This window comes from Echiichthys vipera (assembly GCF_963691815.1).
Source record: "Echiichthys vipera genome assembly, chromosome: 1".
NCBI classification, from domain to species: domain Eukaryota; kingdom Metazoa; phylum Chordata; class Actinopteri; order Perciformes; family Trachinidae; genus Echiichthys; species Echiichthys vipera.
This window is the reverse complement of record NC_139826.1, coordinates 21,874,961-21,895,450: the sequence shown is the minus strand read 5'-3', so window position 1 is coordinate 21,895,450 and position 20,490 is coordinate 21,874,961. Positions and strand designations below refer to the sequence as shown.

The 20,490-nt window shown below is 38.5% G+C and overlaps 3 protein-coding genes across 6 annotated transcripts; 1 reads left to right on the top strand and 2 right to left on the bottom strand.

The window, feature by feature from the left end:
* Positions 1-527: 527 nt before the first annotated feature.
* On the bottom strand, positions 528-12,583 carry dusp22a (dual specificity phosphatase 22a; the record flags this gene model as incomplete). Of its 2 annotated transcripts, XM_083934230.1 has the most annotated exons (7): positions 528-1,979; positions 4,497-4,668; positions 4,864-4,938; positions 9,282-9,331; positions 9,933-10,015; positions 10,785-10,818; positions 12,303-12,583. In XM_083934230.1, the coding sequence occupies 7 exons, from the start codon at positions 12,321-12,323 to the stop codon at positions 1,788-1,790; spliced, it is 627 nt and encodes a 208-aa protein (XP_083790356.1). In that variant the 3' UTR covers positions 528-1,787. The 2 variants fall into 2 exon arrangements, with proteins under 2 accessions (XP_083790356.1, XP_083790355.1); XM_083934229.1 differs by lacking the exon at positions 12,303-12,583 and having other exon boundaries at positions 10,785-10,842.
* A 1,030-nt stretch (positions 12,584-13,613) lies between these two features.
* Positions 13,614-16,779, bottom strand: cox4i1 (cytochrome c oxidase subunit 4I1). Of its 3 annotated transcripts, none has more exons than XM_083921384.1 (5): positions 16,736-16,779; positions 15,674-15,750; positions 14,424-14,588; positions 14,133-14,264; positions 13,614-13,936 (listed from the first exon to the last, which is right to left on the bottom strand). In XM_083921384.1, exons 2-5 carry the CDS (start codon positions 15,747-15,749, stop codon positions 13,800-13,802), a joined length of 510 nt encoding a protein of 169 aa, XP_083777510.1. In that variant the 5' UTR covers position 15,750; positions 16,736-16,779; the 3' UTR covers positions 13,614-13,799. The 3 variants fall into 3 exon arrangements, with proteins under 3 accessions (XP_083777510.1, XP_083777511.1, XP_083777512.1); XM_083921385.1 differs by having other exon boundaries at positions 16,732-16,777; XM_083921386.1 differs by having other exon boundaries at positions 16,636-16,764.
* A 397-nt stretch (positions 16,780-17,176) lies between these two features.
* emc8 (ER membrane protein complex subunit 8) lies at positions 17,177-20,158 on the top strand. The gene is made up of 5 exons (XM_083913505.1): positions 17,177-17,694; positions 18,586-18,662; positions 18,759-18,828; positions 19,263-19,357; positions 19,488-20,158. Exons 1-5 carry the CDS (start codon positions 17,482-17,484, stop codon positions 19,645-19,647), a joined length of 615 nt encoding a protein of 204 aa, XP_083769631.1. The 5' UTR covers positions 17,177-17,481; the 3' UTR covers positions 19,648-20,158.
* The last annotated feature ends 332 nt before the right edge of the window (positions 20,159-20,490 follow it).

Genomic DNA, 20,490 nt, shown 5'->3' with positions numbered 1-20,490 from the left:
TCTCTTCCTGTAAAGGCTTTATTTTCTGTATACAGTTAAAAAATAAATATCTTATAGGTGGTTATGTTAAAATATGCTCAAATGTTGTACCACTTTTTGCAATACTAATAATAAAAAAAAAAAGACATTTAACTCAGTGTGTACGCATGTACTTTTGAATCCTTGGTAAAATATGTACCACTGTTTATTTTCATGAACACCCAAGGTCTTGTTGTATAATCAGAATTAGCAGGTGATCTGCTGAGTAGGATCCAGAGACCTCTCAAATCTTGAACACTGACTGAAACACATGATTATGTGTTTCACTCGGTGTGATTATCAAGAGGCCTCTAGAGATCTAGAGATGAGCAGAGCACTACGATACTAACCACGTAGTATGGATTTTTCCCCTTACACGCAAACACATACCATAGTGTTGATAATACAGATTTATTAGCATTCCCATCATTTGTTTGTCAATCAAACTAACACAGCAGCATTTTATTATAAAACACAATAAATACACAATTTAAACAATTAACGTGACCCATTAATCTACAGTATAACACAAATTATGTTTAAATCAATTCTTTCACAATTAAAAAGATAAAGCAGAGCTTCAGTCAGTTCAAATCAGGAAGGAAACTAACATTTGGACTGTAGAGATCCTTCATATGCAAGTATAGTTTTACTCAGCAATACTTTTATGTCACTTACCAATTCAACCTACTATGTATTACTTAAGGGAACATTTTGCCAATTTTGAAACTTACTCCTTATGTTGCTCCTACGTGCTTGTCCTTAAATGGCCATGGTATAAAACAAAGTTCTCTATAGACAATGAAATCAGTTGATAGTGGCTAAATAATTACAGAGGGTTTGCTGCTGTACTTTTTTCTTTTGTCCTGTCAGCCTGATAAGAGATAACTCAGCTTGTTTACTGGGAACTGACAGAGCAAACTCACAGCTTTTCCTCCCCCGCTACCCACCAGTGTTAACTGATATCAGGTAACTATGTCCCACTGCTGATGCTGGATTCTGTCGCAGACAGTGGTACATATATAATGTGTCAAAAATATGAGATTTTACTTAGGATGAAACAAAAGTACCAAGTGGAATGAGAGAAGAGTATCCAACTGGGTATAGAAACAGGCTTACTACATGGGCAGAAATGTATCGTTTGTTGTGTTAATATATCTAAGTGGCTAGCGTATTTGCTAACCATGACCATCATTTGGTTATTGTGTATTTTACTGATACATGTTATGCCAATAATTTACATTTGACAGGCAAACAGTAGTTCTCGTAGTCTCTTTGTGGAATTCACTGTCCACCAGCACAGACTAGACATCTACATAATTGGAGACAAAATGTTCCTTTAAGACAGCAATAGTCGCTTTTTTAAGGCCACCGAGCTGAACATTGCAGGTGTAAGGAGTCCCTTCAGAAGTCTAGTTTATTCATCATGGCTAAGGTGTTGAGGTGTTTAGAGTAAGGCGCCTGTGAGCACCGATACTCCGGTTGCGGCTGTACTCAGTTAAGGGAGAAAGGTAAAGGTACTGGTATTGGAGTAGAGTCTGTAGCCCAATTCTAAATCAATCTCCATTGATTAAAAAATTATTAGACCAATGCAAATAAAGTATGAAAGATATGCTTGGCTTTTGAAGTGGATGTATTTCTTCCTATGCTTTCAGAGTTGTATAAAGGCCTTAAAGGTGGAGTTCATTTGGAATCGAGTACAGAATAATAGCTTCTGCCATTTACAGACAGCCTTGGGCAGGACTTTAGCATGATCAGATGCCCCTGTTTCAGCTGCTGCCTTCAGGATGATCAGGGTCGGACGGCAGAGCGCAGACACCTACACCTCGATTTATCCAGCGCTGGTCTGCTCCTCTCCTCTGGCTCTCCTGTTGCTCTGTGTACTGGCTCAGAAGGGCACCCACCTGCTCCTGGTCATTAAACGGACTGGGACGGAAGCTGGACCGTAACCACACTCGGTACTGGGGAGATGAGACAAAAAGAAGTATTTTGTAAATGTCATTGTGGTAAAGTTACAAAATAGTGTTTAATACCTTACTGGCTTTACCTTTTATGCACATATGAAGTGGCATTGACGGGCAAATTAAATTAATTTCCTCCCAGCTATTAATTTACAAATAACAAAAATGTCCATGGAGACCTTTGAAATGTTGTACCTTATACAGATAAGGAATTTTTCAATTACGTATATTCTGTGCCGTTTGGATATGTGTTTGATGTTATGGGCCTGTTTGCCATGAAATCACATATCTTTGGTTTTGTAAGCCTTGTATTAAAATGCATTGAACAAAATGCAAAAAAATTATTTAACTGACATCCAGATCTACTCCATGTGGACTCTGTATCCCAGATCTAACATGGTATGTAGTTTTCTTTTAAAGCTGGTAAAGAATTTTTATGGCCTCAAAGTAGAGCACAAAGAAATGAGAGGGCTTGGTGTGATAACAACTCCCTCCTTGAAACTGACAGAGTTTTGCTTCTTCAGTTTGTCAGTGTTTTAAGGTTACGACAAATTTTCAAAGAGAAGTGTGAAGATCACTTGAAGCTGCTGGTAGTAGACAGTATTGGCTTTTTGGTGTTAGATACTTTAGCAGCATAATTAATAGCTGTTACCAAGCCTCAACCACAGCGACTTCTTGGTTGATCCAAGTTCCAAAAACTTCAGTTTGCCCATTGGCCGCTAGAGACAGGTTTCATAATAGAGTAATTTCTCATTGACCCCATGTTAAATAGGCTGTTATTCACAGCATAATTAAACCTATTTAAGGTCTGGTACAAAAAAACATTATAGTCTGTATGTTTATCATATCTCCATGACAACAATGAGGGGGGTACATTTTTGTACCAGGCTAGTTTTTATTTTATTTGAGGTTAAAGTTTATGAATAATTAGGGGTGCGGCCTCACTTCTCCTCGGAGGTATAATTCAGCCAGATTAATTTATCTCCCTCTCCCCCAACGTCACATACATAGCCTTTTTTGGTAAGAGGAAATGAGGCGGAGTCAAAGAATGACAAGATGGCGACTCCCATAGGCAAGTATGATTGGATCAAGTTGAGAGAATGGGCCTCAACGTAGAGGCTACATCCATTTTTTACAGTCTATGGTTATTACTACATATTATCTTGATATTTATTGTCACTAGAGTTCACACCGAGTTTGTACAACATGCAGGGCCTTCCTTTCCTGTAAAGATTTTCAATTTTGGTTTAACGACCACAGCTGGTCAAACTAAGCGACTAAAGACAATTTCTCAGATTATATCCAGGAATTCTAAGTTATTTTGTGCAATACTTTATATTGTTTATGAAATACAATGAAGTGAAAGTCACTCTGAACTAATACATTCATCTTCCTAAAATTAGTATTCTCACACTCAACCCAGAAAGTAAGGAGTACAGCACTGACTCAACATCAACAAGTGAATAATCAAAAGCACAGTATATGTAGATAAGACGTCAATAAGAAAACTGATATCATATATTGAGTCATTATGGGGGTCTTTTTTCATGCCCCACTCTGGACTATTGTAGTATGTTTATGGACTTTGTTTTTTTGTTTCACAAAAAATAGCAGAAGACAGTTACAGGATGTGTACTGTTACTGTGGTGCAGTGGCATTGGATATTGTTACAGCTGCATTAGTGACAACATTATTGTCTTCCTCACTTTCTATCTGAGGCAGATGTGGGAAAAGTACAAATACAGAAAACCCATTTCCCCTTAAATCCTCGAAATCAGTGCATTATCTACAAACAATGAGCTTTTTTTCAGTCATGTTATGTTGCAAGATGCTGACAGTAATACTAAACACGTGATAAGCCGTACCAAGCTAATGCAATCCCAGCAAACCCCCTGCAGTTCCCCTTCTCTACTCAATGGCTTGTCCCACTGTAATAGAATCACACACTGGGCGTCTTCAAGTGAACTGAAATGCTAAAAAGTGTTAACAGCGGTTCATAACATATCTTAAAATGACCGTGGCTTTACATAAAATATGAATAGAAATGTCCTCACTCCCCAAAATTAGAAAATATGATTAATAATTGAAAACAGTGTCCTAGTCTTCTGATGACTCAAAGACATCGTCTACAAAGGCTTGAACTAGTATTTTTATACAAGCATATGTGCATCTGTCATATATTTAAAAGGTACATTGCTTGAAATTGTATCTGTGCGAAAAGAAATGATCCAAACCAGATGTGGCATGATACATAACCTGATATTTACTATAAGTGGCGATATTATTCAAAGTGAAAGTAGACGACCATGAACATAATGCGTCTCCAAAAGTACAGGATCATGCAGTATGTACCCTAAAAGGCTCCTCACCCATCAAATACAACAAGTCCATTGTAAAGATAAATATTTTGCATTCAAGGATGCTCCACCCAAACTGCAAGAGGGGGCTGGATGCTCTCTATAGGTACTGTATGCGTGTGTGCATTAGTCACGTCTGTGTCTTCCTTCACATGTTCACCTCTGAAACTTGTGTCGTCTGGTACTCCTGCAGCTGCTGCTGGAAGCCATAGTTGGGGCCGACAAAGGAGCGAACAGCCTTGACTGCAGACAGACACTCGTCCCAGCTGTAGTGGGTGACTGTCATCAGATAGGCCACAACCATGGTAGTGCTGCGGGACACACCTGCAAGGCTGCAGCAAAGCAAAGCATGCAGCTTTGGTCATTGTCATAAAGTTACTGCATGTGTAACAGCTTTGCTCAGGCTTTGTTTTTGCTTCTATGCTTTAATGCATACTACAAGCCTACATTCAAAGTGAACATGTTATGTCTTGACACCCCCAGATGCCAATAATGAGCCAGATATAGCTTTAAACACAAAAACCTACCAATGAACGAGACAAGATCCACCATTCAGGCGACATTCGTGGATGAAGCTGATGCACTCTTTAAAATGCTGTAATCTGGAAAGGAAAACCAACTGTTATAAAGCACACATGCATAAGGGTTGTAAAGCTAAAAATAGATTACTCAGTATAGGATATGAGAAAGGACACCTTGATATGAAACTCTTGTGTGGAGGCTCCTAACGTTGTGTTTAAAAGTTTCTGAAGTGGTGATAACATGATACTGTTCTGACTTTGACGGCAGAAACTGCAGGTAACGCTCAAATATAATGAGAGGTCACAGAATGGGGCAAGTAGTTTTGATAGATATTTGTTAGTTCTGAGAGTAGTCGAGGAGTAGCGATTTATCTTCCAACTGCTCAAACTTGTCATGTGAGAAAGAAGTCTGGTCTGCTCAAACAGAGAGTCTGTGGTAGACCAGAGCGCAGACAGCCGGGGCAGACAAAGGAAGTAACGGTCCTTGTGTTTAGTCTATTACATGTAAATCATCAGGATCAAACATGTATTCATGTATTTCGTCTACGAATACACCAATTAGCCTCCTGCCTTATTTTGGATCGTTAATGTTTACATATTTCTGCCCTCCAAGCTAAAAAAGTTATTACTCATTCTGAGGTTGTGTCAGAAAGATGTGTAAGACTCTTCTCAAATATGCAAGCCGGTTTAGAGCTAAGAAATACTAAGAATCAGTGGTGGAAGAACTAGGTTACGAAGATCCTCCTCATCAAAAAGAAGCAAAAGTAAAAGTTCTCCCTGTGCAAAATGGCTCCTTTGAGAGTGTAAAATATGGAACCTTCAAGTTCCCCAGAGATGATATATTTTTTGATCTAATGCGCACAAGATAATACATTATTATTGTGTGCTACAAGATAAAATACAATATTTTTGACAGTCTTTAGGGTCATAAGTTGATCATATATTTTGTTTGTAAAGTTGAAGTAACTACAGCTGAAAAATGTAGTGGAGTAAAAAATACAATATTCCCCTCTGAGACGACTGACATGAGACAAAAAGTAGCAGAAAATTTAAATACTCAAGTAAGTACAAGTACCTCAAACTGTACTTAAGTACAGAATTACAGGAGTAAATGCACTTTCTTTCCACTACTGCTATGAACTGAATACAAATTCTATCAAATTCTCAATTAAAAATGAACAAAGAGCAGCACAATGTGGTGCAACTGCTCCTCAAATATCCTACTTGTTCACTGTCAGGAAACACTGAGGGCGTTTTGCATAATCAAGAAGTGGCTGATAGCACCGTCTCCTGAGGAGCAGATGCTGGTTACTCAATAGCAGACAGAATAACAGACTGGAGGCTAAAATAGTTCGACTGCCACATTTCGTTTTTCCTCCTTCCTGAGATCCAAACTCTTTAAAAGATGTCTCCTCAGCACTTTGTTCTGTCTTCCTAGCACAGAGGTTTCCGGCTTTCTTGTTTAATATGCAGAAAAATTACCTTGTGACAAAGATTTGAGGTATTAACAAGTTAAATCTGGTGAAGAATACTGAAAAAACAACAACTATTGAGCTACTGCACATTCAAAAAGCCAAAAGAGCATGTGAAATTCTATGCTATGGCGAAATTTCATTAACGCATAGAAAACAGTTTTTAAAAATATAACATCTTAGGTTATAACCATCACCACAGTGGACACACAGACTCCCCCCGCACAAATGCACATCTCATTTTGGAAATGTTTAATGCAAATGAGTTAAACACCTTCATGGTCAGTGCACACTGTGCATTAAAACCATGGCAGGTCATGAGGATGCTCAGCAAGAAGGGGAATTCCTCGCCCTCCACAAACACATACATGTTGGTAAATATATAAATCATCATTTAGGCACTTTCTAGTAAACATTTTGGAATAATTCAGAGATAATTATAAAAAGTTGATTTATTTTGAAATACTGTTATGTCTAATAAACCCACTACAGTTACTGAACTGTGGAAGAAACTGCAAGAAGAATGGACCAAGATCAAACCAGAGCAGTGTGAGAAACTAGTGATGTCCTGTGGGACATTCAAACCTGTACACTTCCTATTCATTTTTGAATCCTATAGCACCAAGAAAACATTGTTTAATTCTGCTCTTCAGACACAATGGTTACTGTACTCTACTAATTTTTTTTGCTCACTTTTTTTAAATAAAGGTTTTTGTTGAAGTGCCTTGGTTTTTAAAAAAAAAACACGCTAGTACAGCAGTGGTATAGCCTCAGTGGATATTCTATCAAATTATGCACCATAAAAAAGAATAATATTTCAGAATAAATCAAGCATTTTTATTTTTTTCTTTAATTTTGATCTCCAGTGTACATCTCACAGTACAGACACAAGAGCTTTAGGGAAGTTTAAGGGTTTTTCAGACAGCTTCAAACCGCTACAGCTCCAAAAAAAGAGCCTATGAGACAAAACGATAGTCCCTGCTGCGGACCTTACACATTTAGGAGAGGGTCCTCAGACCTGGACATGGGGGCTCCCTGGCTGACAGTGAGCATGGTGGTGTGTCAGTTGGCCTCACCACTCCCTTCAGTCAGACCACTGATTGTGACAGAGGGGGTTTATTAAATCCCTGGGTGGTCGACGCCAGCAGCCAGATGTCACACTAAGGTTTCCTTCCTCTGCCGCCTGAAGGAAGGACACTTGATTGCAACAGTGGAGGTCAGACACGTCCAACTCAACCCAATCAGCAGCATACAACCAAACACTAAACCTCAATTCTCATTAACTTGCATTTTACCCAGCTCTACTTTCTTTTTCTTTTCTTTTTTCTTTTTTCTACAAAGTAAAGCAACTAGAGTTCCTTTTCAAACCCCAGAGGATATCAGTGAATGTCAAACTCACAGTCCCACTGAGATTTCTGGGAACCAACAAATTGAACCTTTTCATTTAATTCACATATAAACTCTGCACTAACTTACAGTCTAACAGCAGCCCTGTGCATTAAATTTTCTTAATCAGAACATTTGAATGAAGAGTTTTGAATTAGTTGTAGTGAAAGAGGACCAAGGACCGAGTGTTCAGTCTGCATTCAACCAAGCAATGTGTCTCTTTGTCTACTATGTTGTCAGCAACTTTATTATTCACACTGCACCCAAATGTTTCCACTCTTGTAGAGCAGTGGTTCTCAAACCTTTTCAATATTGTCTTTGGTATATCACATTTTTATTTTTTTGCAACAGTAACAGGCAGTTAACCATTGTATTGGAAATATGAATACTGAATATAAAATGTGTTTTATCCAGCATCCATTATATTTTTATTGTTCTTATTATTCTATAAGTATTTTAGGAATCAAACATGAGTGACATTTTTTTTAACTTAACATAATGTATGCGCTGTGGTACTCCAAAGTACCCCTGGGGGTACTCGTCACCTTATTGGAGAAACACTGGTGTGGAGAGCAATGTGTTTCCTCCAGTACACATGGTGTCAGCAAGGAGCTGAAGCATCGGAGATGTATGTAACCCTTTCAGAGACCCTACCTCTGTCTGTCAGTGCAGGGACCCTGAACAACCAGTAGAAGGGTTCAGTACAGCAACAACAGAATCCCTCGCCAGCTCCAAAACTGACATCAAAGTGTCAAGTGATTAATCCAGAATTACTGCAGCTAATGTTGCACGAGATCAAAATACCCTACAAAGGAGTCAACAGAAATGCAATGACTAATGTGTTGTGTTAGCAACCGCTGCAAGGTGCAAGGGTGGAGGGACAGCTCATCATGCCTCTTTCAACACAGAGTCTAACCTCTGATGAACAATGACACATTGAACACTCCGTTGTTTTTTGCCGCACGCACGCACGCTCGCGCGCACACACACACACATACACACGCACACACACACACACACACACACACGCACACACACGCACACACACACACACACACACACACACACACACGCACACAAAATTATCAAGAGCTCGATCTTGAGGAACATCCAGAATTCATTCTATAAGCCTTGAGATAATTGAAATAAACTAAGAGCTGCTCTATTGTACTGCTTAAATTTAGGCACTCGCAACATGAATTAAACAAGCCATTGTTAGTAGTGAAGGTCTAACAACTATCCACAGGAGTCGTGCAATAAAAAAAAACATTCTGTCAAAAGTCTTCATGTAATATATGTAGCGGTTTGCATTACATATGCCCCAGTGCCACAGTCTGGAGGGTAATAGTGTTGAAATAATACTGCATGACTCATTAGCGCTTCAGAAATTCACACAGACGAGGACATTTAAAAACTGACATATAGACACAATTAGTACATGTGATTGTCTGAGTGTGTGTGTGTGTGTGTGTGTGTGTGTGTGTGTGTGTGTGTGTGTGTGTGTGTGTGTGTGTGTGTGTGTGTGTGTGTGTGTGTGTGTGTGTGTGTGTGTATGTGCTTACTCACAGGTTCTGGCTGGATGCATCAGCTGCATGAATACAAAGATACGTCATGTCCTGTAAGACATACGTAAAAAAAAAAAAAACTGAAACTAATTTCAAGTATACAGGCAGGCATGTCATATCTGGATGTTACTTGTAAATCTTCATACAATGGCTAAAATGTAATAATATCATATAGATGGATCTGTATTTTTCTAGTCACTCAACATAATTCTTTACGATTAGTGCTGGGGTTTAACATTATCTATATATAGGGGTGCCCAATTGCAGTCCTGGAGGGCCACTGTCCTGCAACTTTTAAGTTTCTCCCTGCAATAACACACCTGATTCTAATGATGATGTTCTTGTTATCAAGCAGCTGAAGCTTGTCACAGGTTTGACACACACAACCACACACACACACACACACACACACGCACACGCACACGCACACATACACACACACACACACACACACACACACACTTCAGCATTTAAACTATCCACCTCAGGAAAAAAACTCTCCTGCTCCAACTATAACTCATCACCCCCCCCAGCTGGCTGACAGGACACATCACATTATTACATGCACAGTCATACCATAATCTCCATGTAACATTTTAACAGGAAGTACAAATGGTTTAACCCATCCATCCAACCTGGATTTTCCACTAACCTCAAACACGGGTTTAGCATTGTTGTACACAGACAGTATGTGGGTGATGCCATTCTTAGACAGACTTTCTCTGTTTTCTGCATCTGGGAGAAAGAGAAAGAGGAATATTAACAGCAACCAAACACATAAAAAAACAGTTATATCTTAAGCTGCTGCAGAGGCAGGTCTGTTAGCTGTTTACTGTCCTGCAACATCATCTGGTACAGTTAGGCCTGTGGTCATTTGCTCTTGTCAGTTGAACTAATTTTAGCTGTCGTGCTTGTGCCATCATGTGGAGCAATTATCGAGCCAGCTAAAGTTAGGTCGCTGCAAATGCCACATTAGCTGTGAAAGGGGTTGTTCCAGGCCAAGGAGTGACACAGTAATGACCGCTGACTCTTATTTATGTGAAGGAGCAGCACCTTCTAGCATAATTGTCTTTTATCAACAAGGCCTTTGGATCGCTTTACTCTGAAATGTGTTTGACAAAAAAAAACGTTTGTCTACAAAAACTGATGTTTAATAGTTCAAACTTAATATTATCCTATATAAAGCACAGCACACATTAAAAACAATTCACAATGAATATGGGCAAAATGTTATCGTCCAACTTGTTGTCCATATTGTGTGGAATATTAATACATTAAAATGCATGTCAAACAAAGCCATGTATGTGTTAGAGTACTAATGTTAAAGTGCTGCAAATCACATTCTGCTGTATCAGTCTCTCACACCACTCATTCCTACATGCATTAATAGCCTATAATGGTGGCCTTCTGGCTTTGGTAGCGGAAGCCTGACCCGGCCCAGCTGTACAGTAGGCTATGTATCCAATGTACCAACATCCAATCAAGTTAAAGTTATTTGTCTTACCTCTTATATTTCCAAGGTAGAGCCCATCAACAACCTGTGAAGCAGCAGTCACAGACATGTTACAATCAGGTTAAATGTTCATTATAGTCCAGCTTCAAAACTCTTTCTGGTTGGGCCAGATTGGATTTAAGGCTTAAGGCACTAAGTACCAGCAAATAATTCTCTACAACCATACAAGGCCTGAAGCAACGAAGCATGATTATCAGGATGAAGTGATGAGTGGCAAGCAGCCACTGGGTGCTGCTGTGCTTTGGTGCTAGATCAGTGCTAGTACCATGAAAGAGCAGGCGTCTCAGGATAGTGCAGAGCTGAATTTACACTAAGAAAATGTATGACTAACTCTGCCTGCACATTGTTATGGCAAGTAAGAATAGAAATACAAATGGCCCATTTATCTACTTCTGCGAAGACAAAACTAAAATCTTACTTTACTTTCAAAGAGACATTATGTTTTTTACTTTTTATTGACGGCTACTAGGCATCATTGTAATTCTTTATGTTAGCGGTGAACTTTTCATCATCATTCGAAAAGTAAATGGTTATGACACAGTATCAAAATTGGGCAGGCAGATACAATAAAAGCAAACTCAAAACAAAGGCTAGACCATCTTGTGATAGGATCACACCAGCTGTAATGATGATGACAAAATCTGGCCACGGAAAGACAGACGTACAGTATAAACCAGGGCTGCAACTAATGATTGTGTGTCACAAAGCCCAAGATGACTTCCTCAAATGTTTTTGTTTTGTCCACAACTTAAAATATGATCAGTTAACATAGCAGAGGAAATAACCAGAAATAAAAATCACATTTAAAGATCATAGAATTTCACCTTTTTCTTTAAAAAATGATTCAAAAAATATTTGGTAATTAATTTAATACTTGACAACTAATTGATTAATCTTTGCAGCACTAACACAAATACCAAAACCACCTCTGTGTTGGCTCTGGATAATATATGTCTCCAGGACACACAATTTGACTCACAAGGTGAGGTGGTGAAACCAGTGTCCCTGTCGCAGCTGGTAACAAGCCAGCGTCACTATTCCAGACCATACTACTGTACTGAGGAGATAGGTCTGGCTATGCAAGACTGTTATAAGAATCAACTGATTTGATCCTTAACTCTGCGTCAGAGGGTCAGAGGTCAGCCACAGCAGCCTTGACATGGATTCAGTGCCTTGCTTTTGGGCACTTCAGCTGGGTGGAAGCAGGAGAATAACACCAAACCTTTTGGTTCAGTATCTCCCAACCCAGTGTACCAACCTTATAACAAGAGTATAACGTTAACCATGCATCCATCATCATAAAACAGTTGAATGCATCAACAAACTAACAAAATGTAAACCTCCTAATGCTTTTCAATGCCATTAGATCTCAACAGAGAGAAGGTCTCTCTGTCTGTCATGATTGGATGATTACAGTAGGAAATGCACACATACCAGTTACACTTTGTAGAGTCCTATCATGAAACTGCCACTGACAAAAACACAACACAAATCTATATCAAAGCCTACCTTATTCATTCCATTGCCCATGGTGACTCTGGACCAGTCTGCGGATGAGCTAAACCCTAATATCAAGATCTGCTGCTACGATATCTCAACATGGACTTTGAAACAAAAACGCGAGGCTGTTCTGACTGACTTCAAAGTCGCACAACACTGGACAACCTTCCCTCGAGTCGCTATGTTTGTCTTCTATTCAGCAACATTATTAAGTGACACTACAGTGCATAAAACCGTTCATGTTATTAACATTAAGCTCGCCTCAGTCCCGACAACAGTTCCGTCATGCTGTATCGTCTTCCGGATTGTTTTGACGTGAAACAACTGCAGCTGCGGGTTCATCCGGTAAGTGACATCACAGCATGTTGCAGTGGCTCTCCAACCTTAACCCTCATGCATGACGTGTACACAGATGTAGACATAGCCTGCCGTCGGGGATTTAGACTTTTACAGATACAAATCTAAATAAATCTATATAAATCCTTTATATGACGTTTGCAACACTCACTTGGACACAACATGAAGATGACGCAAAAACGGAATCCCTCCTGTAAGCTGCATATCTATCCCTCTCCAATTTAGAGGGCATGCTACATTCAAAAACATGACAATAACAATTAGATTCAAGCATGCAGCACTACCACACATTGTACTTCTATAGCGTCAATAACAGGAAACGATGCTACTAACCCGCAGCTGCATACATGTACAAATAACCATCACCTAAGGGCGTAGGTTTGGTTTCAGAAATACAGTAAATGCATTTACTTTCCTGCATGAATACACATTTGAATAAATCAAAATAATGCCATGCTATGATATAGTTTCTGCTTTCTATAATGATAGTAACCTATTTAAAAATAGAAATGCTTTATTCTACTTGAAAATCTATTTCTCAAAAAGTATTTTTAGGGTAATATTGGGCCCAAATGTAAACACAAACATGGATTAAATGATTGTTTAACCTGAAAATTGTATTCAGCAGTAGCCCACTACCATTTTGGTAAGAAAATATGGATACCTGAAATTAAAAAGTGAGGAGGACATGTCCCACCACACATGCTTAAACATACCTACTCTTAACTATAACATTTTTTTTTTAACTGGCAAGGTTTCATGTAGATTCCCTGAGAAACTGCCAGCAAGTGTGAAGTGTCCCTAGTGTATGTGAGATTGTAATAATAAAATGGAAAACCACTAAAACCAATTTTACATTTAAATCACCTAATCAAACATGGTGAGGTATAGTCATTTACTCTTCCAATTCAATGTAAAAACATTAACATAGGAGTCGGAGTAAACACAATTAAAACTGAGAAGTTTTATCAGTTTAACCATTTTTATTCTTACTTCTATAATACACGATGACCGTAAGAGGAAGAGGTCTTCCAAAATGCACAGACTGAGGTAATGTGGATTACTGATAAGTACAGAAATATAGGTATTCTTTTATCGTTGAGTTGGTCTGCATCTATCTTCAAGAATGCGTTATGGTCCTCTGGTCCTTTACTTTTTCCACTGCTTGTTTTCGTAGTCCCATTTGGACGAGAAGCCCTCCACTGGGTTCATTCTCATGTCCAACACCCTCTGCAGCTCCTTCTCTTTGTACTCGGCATCGAATGTGTGTGGGACTGGTCCATACACTACAAAGAGACAACATGTGTCAAGTAATGTGCTTAATTAGACTGCAAGCAAATAGCCATAACAAATAATAAAAAATGATTGCATTCTTTTCTGTTTGAACTGATTATATTTTTAATAAAATAAATAAATAAAAAAGACTAAATTTGACAGACACATCATTGGCAATCTTCCTATTATACTTTTTGGCAGACATACCATACTTTCTTTGCCAGAGCACAATCAGACCAGTGAAGCCGATTAAGAAAAACATCCCTCCAACCACAGACTTCCACTCTGATGATCCCTGGGACATCTCAGCAAAGCTCTGTTTGAAGCTGATGCGGTACACTAAACATTGAAAACACAAAATCTAGATGATTACAAAAGTAATAGATACAAAGTGACATTATCATTAACAATAATATAGACTTTTATATATATAATGTTATTAAATATGATTAAATCAGTTTGACCAATAGTTGTGAGAGCAATGCATTTAAGTCCTACATGCAATCTTCTCCTCAGCAGAGAGTGAAGCCCAGGAGCCCTTCTCCTTCTCCTTCAGGGACGCCTGCTCTGGACTCAGGTTCTGCACATAGCAGATATCTGGGAGGGGATTGTCTCGCCTGTCAAAGTAGGCAGGGAGAGTGTAGTCCTCTACCTTAGCAACACCTGCAGGGTATAACAAACAATACCTCATCAAATAAGTTTCACTGATATTAAATGCCTTCATTCATACCAAAAATGTTATAAATGTTGTGTATTTGAAGACTAAAATGTTTTGAGTTTGTTTAAGACTATGCTATTGAACACTCAAAGAGAAAGCACTATTGTGTTCTTCGTCATTTGAATCTTGTGCCATGTCACGCGCAGTATTCCTCAACTTCTAAAATAAGTTGCTATTTTAGCCTAACCCTGAATCTCGTTAAAATATTGTGAAATAAGTTGAATATTTGCTGAAATTTATAGATGTTTTATTGCACAAAATTAAGTATGCAGCCCTCCCTCCAGTAACATTACTCTGCAACCTAAAACCATCACAGAGCTTAGTTATGTATAGTTTCATTAGTTAGTGACATTTAACAAATAATACACACAAACTTTGCTCAGATTTGGTTGAAGATGTGCTAACCCATTAAAACAGCTCTCAACACTCCATGTATGCCACGTGATATTCCTACATATATAAATAAAGGCATGTGCAATGACTGAGTAGTAAAATAAAGTGTAACTTAGTCTATCTGTAAGTTGAATGAGCGCCAATCCAGTTGATACTAACACCTAAAACAGCTGGGCATTGGCTCATTCAAATTATTTTATGGTGGCTTCAAAATATGTTTGCAGGGTTCTTTGATTATTTGATCTCTTAAGCAAAGAGCTATGGTATATAGCTATGGTATCACGTAGTGGTGAGATGGGTGGGGACTCACATTATAGGATGGAAATGGGCTAAATACAATAAAAATATTAATGTACTTCTAGCGCCAATTCAAGCTATTTATGAGAGACATTGCTTTACTTTAAAATATATTCAACAATTATTTACATTTTGAGAATTTGCATTCTGAAATAAAAGAACCTTATGGTTCCCTGAAAAGTCATTGTGGATTTTTTTGACCGTGTGACAGCAATGTAATCATCAAAGTAGAAGTCCTAATAAGACAAAAAGGTGATAATGTGAGTCACAAACTCGATCCATTGTTACCCCCACCTGCCAAAAATAGAAAATACTCCATGTCAGTTCAAGTCAGACTTACCATGTCCTCCACGTACGCAGACTGATGTGGAAATGGCACGTTTGCCAACAAGGCGAAGGGCTCTGGTGGCCAGCATTCTGTGAAAGAGGTCATATGAAAAATGTTAGCACTCCTTAAGCACACTTAAATTCATTCATATACATAGGCACACTTATACACCCTTTTTAAAAAAAAATATTTTTTATGTACTTTCTACAGATGTTTTTTAAAATTAACATGAAATATTAACCGCATTATTCACAAGGCCACGTTTTAAATATTAAGGATAAACAATAATTTATGTAAATAGAAGGATTTTGGTAGCATTTATACTTTTGTAACGGTGCTGCCATCATTTCATTTTAGCTTGTAAAGTTGTTTGCTTTATTTTGCACTGTTTTTTGCTGTTGTTGTTTTGTGTATGGCTTGTCTGTGTGTACAACTACTATATGCGCCCTTGAATGGCCCCTCTGGAACAAATAGTTTCTTAAACTGTATTGAAATCTATAATATTACTAAAAATACAGTTACTTGCATTCAAACTAAGTCATGTAACTTGCATGAAAATGCTCGAACTGTTTATTGAATTGTTAATGTAGGTTATTGTGAGGAGGTTGTGTGTAAACCAAAGCTCCTCCGTGTTCTACTACTCCGTTAGCTACTCCGCTAAGCTAATGTTAGCTGCAAATACAAGGTCAAAGCGCCGGGGAAAATAACAGAAATAGCTGCGACTTTGAGCCAATATTGTACAATTCAATAGTTTCCCATTTACTGAAACTGCATATATATACGCCCTATGGCAGACCACTGTTACATGTAACCGATGTCTGAGCAACACACCTGCCTTAAATTCTGATGCTAATAGCTAACTACAGCTAGCCCGGTGAGTTAGCCCGTCCTAGCTCATGTCCGCTTTGACAAAGTCACTTGCACAATTGATCTTTTCGGTTAAAATCATAAATTCCTCTTAGGCCATTACTTACACTTTAAATACGTACGACGTTACCGTATGTGCAAGCAATAAATATGTGATGTATATCTATACAGTAAAAGGATACTACTATAAAAAAATATACGACCTACTGTCTCTCCCTTGCTGCTGTCTGCCGACGGTCTAAAAGGAAGTATATTAGTGACAAGGATTGTGGAAGAAGGCGGGGTCACCCAAACAAAGTCATTTTCGGGGTAAACACATGCGCAGAGGCTCAACAGCTAACCCACTAAAAGTATTATGAGTTATGACTTCGTTCTTGAATATAATCATACTTGATTTGTATAGCACTGATTTTTTCACTGTATTTAACTTTATTTGTATTAATAAAGATGCAAATAATGAAGGACAGTAACGGCCCAAGCGCACCCGCTGAGACTTTTTTTGCTGACCCAGCCTCCTTTTAAATTCCTTGATTTGTGACCGGAAAAACGTAAATTATGTTACAGGGAGGTGGAATCTCGTTTTTCGATATTTCTAGTGGGATTTACGGCACTACCCGGTGCTGCTACAGAGACGAGTGGAAGGTGGAAGTAAGATTAGCTCCTATGGCTAGATTTCTTGACACTGAGAAATTACTCTAGCATAAAAAGACTATTGTGATTTTTTTGTTGTTGTAAAGCTTACATGTTCGTGTTAGAAGGCAAAGCGCCAAACGCATTTTGTGGCAGTACTGTAACTGCTGAGGTAGATATCTACTTTTCTCTGGGCATTATACTGTATGTGACATTAGCTAACGGAATCAGACGGGTAGTCCCTCATAGTTTATCGATAGCTGCTCAACTTCTCTTGCAGGATCTATTTTTTTTTTATCGATTCTGCCGATTTTCTTATAAACATGCCTATTCAGCTGACCAGTCAGGCCTACTGTAAAATGCTTTTGCATGCTGCCAAGTATCCTCAGTGCGCCGTGAATGGACTGCTAGTGGCAGAAAAAAGTAAAGAGAAAAAGAAAGACAGCCATGGTGAACCAGTCTTGTGTGTGGACTGCGTGCCGCTGTTTCACGGTACTCTGGCTCTGGCACCAATGCTAGAAGTAGCTTTAACACTGGTAAGTAGCCTTCAAGCCAAATATACAAGTTTAAACTTCATTAGTTTGAGGCAGGGGTGCCCAATTGCGGTCCTGGAGAGCTACTGTCCTGCTTGTTATAGGTTTCTCCTTGCTCTAACACACACACATGATTCTAGCAAATCATTAGAATCAGGTGTGTAAGAGCAACGAGAAACCTAAAACATGCAGGACAGTGGCCCTCCAGGATTGGACACCCCGCCTTCAGAATAATGCAGTAACCAGTACTACAAAACAAAAGTAAATTTTTGTTGAAACTGTTTGTAGGGGTATTATGGTCACTTGGTTGTAAAGATGCACCGATCCAGTTTTTTTGTCCGATCCATTCTGATACTGATTCCTGGGCAGAGCGTATCGGCGATCCCCAATACTGATCCAATACTACTGTTGAATGAATTAACCGTAGACCTGTCCATGTGAGTGAAGGCATCAGGCTTGACATAAACATGTAGTCTTGCTAAAAAAAGGTAACAAATGAACACATATATAAATTTATTTAATATTATTTATTAACAAATAAATTCTACATTAGCAGCAAAAAGAAATAAATAACACTTCCATGTGAAGTGCACTGCAAACAGATATTTTAAAATGTAATATAAAACCCTAACCAATGTTGCAAACATAGAATTGAAGTGACTAGATCGCTGAAACTGTATTAAACAGCACCACAAACTAAAGCTTTCAAAATAACAGTAATATTGAATCAACAGCTATTAACATAGGTTTAGGGGTGTCTTTGATTACATTCTTTTTTTAGACATGTGTCCCGATAAAGTGCACATTAAGTGTAGTTCCATTTAAATTTTGGTCTAACCTCTGCTGTCCTTCTGTCCTTACATGTTGGCTCGACGACTCCTGCTCCCATCTCAGATTGATACCTGGTGTAAAGAAAATAATTACGTCATTGCTGGATATTATCAAGCCAATGAACGTACAAAGGATTCAAAGTATGAACGACAAAATGGACACCAACACCCTGCACTTATAAACCAATGCTCCAAACTTCTCTTGACTCACTACATCTTCGGTCCTCTCTCTTGCAGACCCAACCAAGTTGCAGAAAAGGTGGCAGCCAGGATCTCTGAGAATTTCAGCGACGCAGCAATTGTTATGGTAATAGTAAATGACTTAGGCGGATGTTGGTGATGGTGTCAGGGTTTCTGCAAAATGATATGTTAATAATGTACAAACAAGTTGAACACAATTGTCTGCCAGGAAGGTGTTAGAAACACAATCAATCCAAAATGCTATTCTTTTTTTTTTAACCGTTAGCAACATTGAAAGTATACAGAATTGGCAGTAATTTATGTCCCTAAAACATGTGAGACACTGCTCGGTCCTGTAAGTGTCTTCCTGGTGGCACAGTGAAGTCGCCTTCTTTGATGATTCAAAGATCTAGGGTTCTAGTCCCCATGTGACCAGGTCCTACTTTTTTTTTTTTTTTTTTTCTACATTTCAACTTTGAATTGTTGTGTACAATAGAGCTGCACATATTAAGTCTGTATGCCACTAAATCCTTGTAATTTTCTGTTCCCCCTCCCCCTCAGGTGGACAACAGTAGGTTAACAATGAGTTGTTTTGAGCCCATTGTGCTTATCTATGACCATCATGAAAACAAGTGGAAAAGCAGAGAAGTAACTTTGTAAGTGTCTCTGTGTTTAGAGCAAGTTCCCTAAAGACTTTACCGTATATGCACCCCTAAAATAGTGTTACATTGTCTAGATAGGTTTCAGGTGTTCATTCCCAAACTGATGTTTTTGTCTGTCTTCCAGCGACTGCTTTGAGGACTGGAGTGAAGCACAGAAGATCACATCTGCTCTGTTAGAGGGCAGGTCCTACGAGAACTTGATTGACTTTGACAATCACTTAGACGATCTGAGGAATGACTGGACCAACCCTGTGATCAACAAGTCTGTCTTAGATCTGTGCTAAGAGTCAGTCCTGAGCGCCCTGGACACTTATCTCTGCCGACTCAGCATGCATGATGCTACTTACCGGTAGCAAAGGTACAAAAAACTGCTGAACGCATGGTTTTTTCATCAAAAGCCCCTTTTACTGAAGGGAACTTGTGGAGCACTGACCGGTTGGCCAGAATTTCTCAAGGGCAAGCGCCGTGTGCACTGTTGGCATGTGTGTCCGCCTTTACAAGGTGATACTAAGGTGATGAAGGCAATTATTTTTTCGACTGCAACTTTAATGTTTTTTTTTCTGCAATGTTTTGTGTTTATTCATAGCTGTATGCATAAATATATAGTATTTGATCTATTTTTTTCCTCTTAAATTTTACAGCCAGTAGCCATACAGGGATCAAGTCCTAAATTATTAAATATTTCAGGAGATGATTGTACTACTGAGAAATGATATAGATATATGTTCTTTATTAAATGTCTAGTTTGTGTTAAGCCCTGAAACTAAATTAATATGTAGAACTGCAGTGTGAAGAGCATTTTTAATTAAAAACACTCTTTCTGGATGATACACATGTTGGTGTATTGGCTTCAGATTATTGCCCTGGAAGATTTGTTTACAGTTCTAATACACTGAGTCAGATCACAGGAATATGTGGATTTGGTTTTTAATGTTGGGTATCTGTTGTAAGAATTGGGTTAGTTGTAATTTATACTTGACTGATCACTCTAAATCCTACTATTTAATAAGTAACATTAAAATATTTAGATAGTAAATGTGCGGATACAGAACTGCCTTTGTATTTGAGATTATAATAAATCAGTAAGAGCTAATTACTTAAATAGTTGTGTGGATTGTCACATTTTT

What these genes read in the sequence shown, in the direction of transcription:
- cox4i1 (XM_083921384.1), bottom strand. Translation starts at nt 15,749, where the DNA reads ATGCTGGCCACCAGAGCCCTTCGCCTTGTTGGCAAACGTGCCATTTCC. An exon ending in TGCTGAGGAGAAGATTGCAT is followed by an intron (nt 14,265 to 14,423) that starts GTAGGACTTAAA and finishes TTCAATGTTTAG; the next exon opens with TGTACCGCATCAGCTTCAAA. An exon ending in GCTCTGGCAAAGAAAGTATG is followed by an intron (nt 13,937 to 14,132) that starts GTATGTCTGCCA and finishes GTCTCTTTGTAG; the next exon opens with TGTATGGACCAGTCCCACAC.
- emc8 (XM_083913505.1), top strand. Translation starts at nt 17,482, where the DNA reads ATGCCTATTCAGCTGACCAGTCAGGCCTACTGTAAAATGCTTTTGCAT. An exon ending in GAACGTACAAAGGATTCAAA is followed by an intron (nt 18,663 to 18,758) that starts GTATGAACGACA and finishes TCTCTCTTGCAG; the next exon opens with ACCCAACCAAGTTGCAGAAA. An exon ending in AAAAGCAGAGAAGTAACTTT is followed by an intron (nt 19,358 to 19,487) that starts GTAAGTGTCTCT and finishes TCTGTCTTCCAG; the next exon opens with CGACTGCTTTGAGGACTGGA.